This window comes from Carex rostrata, chromosome 6 (genome assembly GCF_964058835.1).
Source record: "Carex rostrata chromosome 6, lpCarRost1.2, whole genome shotgun sequence".
Taxonomy (NCBI): domain Eukaryota; kingdom Viridiplantae; phylum Streptophyta; class Magnoliopsida; order Poales; family Cyperaceae; genus Carex; species Carex rostrata.
The window spans coordinates 2,609,822-2,615,942 of NC_135923.1; the positions used below are offsets into that span (position 1 = coordinate 2,609,822).

The 6,121-nt window shown below is 39.8% G+C and overlaps 1 protein-coding gene across 1 annotated transcript; it reads right to left on the reverse strand.

Moving 5' to 3' along the window:
• Window positions 1–3,834: 3,834 nt before the first annotated feature.
• Window positions 3,835–5,896, reverse strand: LOC144555109 (cytochrome P450 71A1-like). Its single transcript, XM_078303332.1, has 2 exons — window positions 4,949–5,896; window positions 3,835–4,708 (listed from the first exon to the last, which is right to left on the reverse strand). The coding sequence occupies exons 1-2, from the start codon at window positions 5,867–5,869 to the stop codon at window positions 4,106–4,108; spliced, it is 1,524 nt and encodes a 507-aa protein (XP_078159458.1). The 5' UTR covers window positions 5,870–5,896; the 3' UTR covers window positions 3,835–4,105.
• Window positions 5,897–6,121: the final 225 nt, after the last annotated feature.

A 6,121-nucleotide genomic window follows, 5' to 3' on the forward strand; every position in this document is an offset into this window, starting at 1 on the left:
CGAACCACTCACGGAGTCGGACCAGAGTGAGCCGGTGCGTCTGGTTGAGCATCTGGAACTTGATGTAGTAGTAGCCATGCACATCCTGACGCAGCTTGAGAGAGGAGAGGAATTCGAGGGTAAGCTCGGTGTAGCAGTTACGCTCGATTGCCCAGAAGGCGGGAGTGAACCCGATCCTTCCAGTGAGACGAAGGAATTCCTCGCGAACCCCAAAGGCATCCAAAGTGTCGAAATCGACTCGGCGCGTGTTCTCATAAGTGCGCTGCCTGAGGTAGAGAAAGCGTTCCAGCATACATGGCTGGAGAGAGTGAAGTGAGGGGCTGGGTAGTCTGCTGCTCGGGGGGTTTCCCTACCCGAGATGGGGTCAGAGTCATCAGAGTTGTACTCTATAGTGCCCAACCCTGCCCCTGCCTATGCGGGAGAAGGGTGATAGGAAGACTGAGAAGAATGAGAAGAAGAAGAGTGAGAGGAGTTACCACTGGTGCGAGCTGAACTGGCGCCTAGCTGAGACCAGTCTTGGTCCTCAGACTCTGAAGGGGAGGGAGTAGGGTCCGGTATCCCCTGTTGGATACGGAGATCCCTCTGTCGGCGGAGCTCGGCTTGACGTCGCTCAAAGTTATGCTTGGTGCGATGCTCGTTGAATGTGGGAAAATCTGGTGCATCTGACATGGCTGTGATGCGAGTCGCACTGTTGTTGATGCGAGTCACCTTGAGATGATGCGAGTCGCACTGGGAGTGATGCGAGTCGCACTGACTGGTATCTGGTGGCAGGGACGATCCAGCAGAGGCGGAAAAAGAAGGAAGGAGAGGGTTTTGATCGTGAGTGGAGAAGGCGATGGAGAAAAGGGTGAGGAGTAGGTGTTTCGGCAGGGGTGGATGGAGAGTTGATCGGTGAAGAGGTGGTGAAGACCGACGGGTAGGAGAAGAAGGGTTTAGGGTTTCGGTGGAGGGTTTCGTTGAGGCTCGCACGGAGGTGATTCGAGTCGCAACGAAGAAGAATAAGAAGAAGGAGAGGTGGGGTTCGCTGGGCAGAGGAAGAAGAAAGGAACAGGGGGTGCGGGTGAGGGTTATATGGTGAGACTCGCGTCGTTTGGGCGCACCCTTTTGATGCTGCGTCAGTTCGCATTGATGCGAGTCGCATCATGTGGGATGCGAGTCGCATCGAGTGATGCAAGTCGCATCTGAGATGATGCGAGTCACATCAAGTGGAAGTTGGTAATTCTTTTCGATAAAAAGGAAAAATAGCTAACTAATCTAACTAAAAGTAAACTGAAAAGGCTTGGGTTGCCTCCCAAGAAGCGCTTGTTTTAGGAGTAGCAAAAACAATGACACGTGTGGGAGAGAGAAAACGTGGTTACGTGAGAAGAAAATATTTAAATTAGATAATATAAAGATAGTGGTTTACACGTGTCATCTCAAGCAATTCCCAATTATAAATAAATTTATACTTAACCCCTTTACATTATTAGAAATAACCATAGTTTTTATTTTATTTTAAATACTAAATTTTCAATTATCAGAATATGGAGGATATTTAAAATAATACTTGGAAATTCAAATTTTCATTTTTTTTTTCTGCACTTTACTTCAAGTTAGATAAATTTTCAAGTGTTCAAAAATTAGAATGTTGAAGAGAGAAAAATATTTTTCTAAATAGAAACAACGCTTTATTTCCTTTCTCTCTTACTCAGTTACATAGAGTTCTACGATATTTATAACAGTATAATGTTTCTAAAATAGACACCGACAACTCCCTAAATTAAGCACCCTCTACACAACCGGCTAAAAATAACTAACCACTATGCCTACTAGTCCTAAAATAATTATGCTTAAAATAACCAATGCCTAAAATAACCATTGCAGTTTTCAAACGTCTAAAAACTGCTTCTAACTAAACTAAACCTATGCAGAGATTATCTAAAAATAATTTTGAATTAATTTTCAACAAGTACTACAGTATCATTTCAGACTTTCAGTCCCTTGTGGTACCTGTCAATGTCAAGCTGCATTGCCAGAAATATGAAACCTGTCCCTGTTAACCCACTTATGGGTTCTTAGTAATAATGAACTACTATGAAATGTAATTTGCTTTAGTGTACCAGTACTACAGTATCATTTCAGTCCCTACTGATACCACCCTGTACCTGTCAAAATTTCAATCAAACTAAACAGCCAAAAATCTGAAACGACCCTACTAGAAATTCGCTAAAAATTTCAAATACCCATACTAGGAGGAGTTAATTAAAATTGTTACTATGGGAGGTTCTGAAATTTTTCTCTGCTTCATCTCCTTCTTCTCCATATTCTTCCTGTGAGCAACCTTATTTTAACATGAGACAATGCACATTAATCAGAGATCATGTGCATAATGCCACAAATATTAGATTCTGATTCTTCTGGTGCAACTTTATCCGCTTCGATCTCCAAAATCTTTAATCTTCTCAAATTATCTACAGCCAAAAGAAAATTGGAAACTTTAGAAGAAAATAATACAGTAGCACTTTATAATCAAGTTAAAATGAATAGAAATACAATTAAGCAATGAAAACAGTAAATCTAGACAAAGAAATGGCAATAAAAAGGAGGGGCAAGATCTTCTGAGATGTTGTGACAAATTGTTTTGTTTTTTGATATTATAGTAAATAACCTTGTAGAACAACTCAGTTTCAGATTGGGTGCAGGAATTCAATTTTTCAACAGTCGGTTCAAACGTCTGCTGTGGAGCCGAGACATGCCTCATGCTCTCTCCTTCTGGGCATGGAACTGTTTCATATGAAAACAATTTGTCCTGTGTTAATTAAATTTAAAATAGAAATACCCAACACTATCGCTACTAGTCTGCTATGTCCGAAAAAGTTTGTAACTTGAGACGAAGAAGTAGCGGGGCGGGAAGAAGCGGCGGGACAGAGGTGCGTCAACGGGACGGAGGAGAGAGGCGGCGGCGCGTGAGAGAGAGGGGGGCGGACTGAGAGTGGTGACGCGTGAGAAAGAGAGTTTGCAGCCGCTCATGACGGCGTGAGAGAGAGAGTGTGGCAAGATGAGAGAGGGGTTGTTCAAATTCGGCTAGGCTCATGAACAATTCGGGAAGAAGAAATCACTAAGTTTCTTTGGACCGAATCGATCGATCGGTTCCATTGGACAAATTCGAACTGTTCATTGGTCCGTCCAGGCTCGTCCAAATTCGTCCCACTTTAATAAATGTCCACTAATCTGAACTGAGTTTCGGGCCGTGTTCAGTAATAAACTTGTTCATTATTTGTTCAGTAATAAACATATGAAATTTATAGGCTACACCGTATGAAATTTAAATATTGGTTTTTAGAGAACCGTATGAGGAGTTGCTTGAACAAATGAAGCATAGAATCCTCCTGATGACCCGCCTGGAGTGCCACAAATGGATGCTTTCATTTTTCCCACCAAATGTAGAACAATCTTCATCGGCTTTAAAAAGAATGTTGTGGGTTTCTTTTCGCTGGAGACCAAATTTTACATTTTTGATCTGAAATTTTTTACTATTTATTAAGACACTTTGAAAATCGCTGATTCAACGGTGGCTTAACAAAACAGTAAAATCAGAAGCCACCGTTGGATCAGCTATTTTCAAAGTGGCTTAATAAATAGTAAAAAAATTGAGAAAAATTTTAAATTTAGTCTCCAAGCACAATATAATATGGAGAACAACTTGAACGGTTTTCAAAGTGAGGTAATATATCCCTTAATAAGTACATCTGAAATTATTAACATTTTAGCATGAATGGGCACATCACGTGGTCCCATTTTAAATTCTCAATACCAATTGATGTTTATACAGATCTTGACAGGAAAGAACGCTTTACATTTGGTTGGTAGTTATCAGAGACCTGAGAAAATATTGTAGAATCATTATGAATGAACTAGTTCATTGTGATAGTGCCTAAATTCATCATTACCCAAAATATTGTATTGAAAATGAGGATATGTTGGTATTACATCAGTTTAATCAATTGCCAGAACATACCATCTTAATCCTCTTATATATCTTAACAAACATTATTTTACATAGAATGCAGCTTATGCCTCTATAATGAGGCTAAAAATTATTATCTTATCTGACGGGTAAAGATTCTTATTTCTTAACAACAAGCAGAAGATCATCCTTCCTTTTAACGGAGAATCCCGGTGATTCACTCATGTTGAACTCGTCCCTTGTCATTCCACCTGGCAACTCCCAATTAAAGTGATGTACCAGATTTGCTAATGCAAGCTCTGCCACGGCTGTAGCAAACAATATACCAGGGCAAATCCTGCGTCCCGATCCAAACGGGATGAACTGAAAGTCATTCCCCTTGTAGTCTACTTGGCTACCAATGAATCTTTCTGGCATGAACTCCTCTGGCACCTCCCATGATTTTGCCTCCCTCCCAATGGCCCACCCATTGATTAGGACTTTGGTTCCTTTAGGAATTGTGAAACCATTTATTTCACATTCTTCTATCGATTCCCTTGGAACCAACAAAGGGCCAGGAGGATGTAGCCGTAGGGTTTCTTTGATCACTGCTTTTAAGTAACTCATTTGGTCTAAATCTTCTGATCTCACCATGTCACCATGCTTTACTATTCCTCTAACCTCTTCTTGCAGCATCTTCATATGTTTAGGATTTTTAATCAGCTCTGCCATTGCCCAATTTAGGGTGATGTATGTTGTATCAACTCCACCAGCAAATGCGTCCTGAATAATTTGATTGTGATATGTATATAGTTATAAACTCAAGGTTCTTGAGAAAATAGCATAATAAATTATTTTTCTCTCTTTTGTCATTTTCATTTTTGTAACAGTTATATTTCTTCATATCGTGAGAATATTGTCATATAGTGATCACATATAAGATCATGTTTGCAATTCAAGATACCAGACTTTCATTTGATATGTAAGTTGAATGATTTGAATTTTTTCAAAAAATAAACTTACCGTAAGTAGGCCCTTGATATTATCTATGGTGATCTCAAAGTTGATGCTTGGATCATTCTTCAAACAAAGTAAAATATCAACTAAATTATCTTGTCCCTCGTTGCTCTCTCCGCTTTGAATATGAGCTTGAATTATCTCTTTAAACAACATATCCAACTTATTTCTAATTCTACGAGCCTTCCGGCTCAATCCTATAAGGCCTTCTAACAATGACAAAGAAGGAAACAAATCACTAACACTAAATTGTCCCATTAAGCTAAAAAACTCTTCTATCACCTCTTTAAACATGACATACTTTTGTTCTTCCATAATGACTTTTCCAGAAACAACCCCAGAAATTACATCAATCATGAATGAGAACAAAACCTTGCTTAATTCTATAGGATCACCTCTCGACTTGGATGCATGGTTGCTAATTTTTGCAATCAAATTACCAACTTGCTCCTCTCGATTTGATTTATAGGAGGCAACCTTTTTGGTACTCATTAAATGGATTGTGAAGATCTTTTTCAATTGCCTCCAATCCTCACCGTAGGGTTCAAAGGCCAAGTCACGAAAACGAATGATGTCCGGGACAACAGAAGAAGGCCGACTGGCAAAGGTGAGGCCATGGGTCCGTAATACGGCACATGCCATATCGGACGACGAAACAATAAGGTATGGTACTTCACCAAAATGAAGTAGCATGAGGGGCCCATATTTTAGAGAGAGTGAATACAAAGATTGATGGTAAAGAGAGCTTAGTTGGTGGATGTTTCCTATGAATGGAAGCTTTGGAGGCGAAGGTGGAAACTTTTCAGGGCGTTTCGAGAAGTTTCTTCTCTTTACACTGAAACAAAGTATGAAGATAGATAACAGAAAGATCCAGAGTAGTGACATATTATGGGTTAAAGTAAAGATCACCTCTTGAAGAGGCAACATTTCTCTTTATCTGAAAGTGTTTTTTTTTGCCTCGAAAGTTGTTGCAATTAGCATTAATTTATAGTACAAATTGAGGGGATGACAACACTTGAAGTGTCAAAACTGATCTTTTCCTCTCAACTGCTTGGAACAGTTTTGCTTGCGTTACGTATCTGCTGCTTACTGTGTAATGTATCCCTTACCACAATACCTATTACTGTACCTGCTTACTCTGTGTAATATGTCCCTTACTACAATACCTATTACAATACC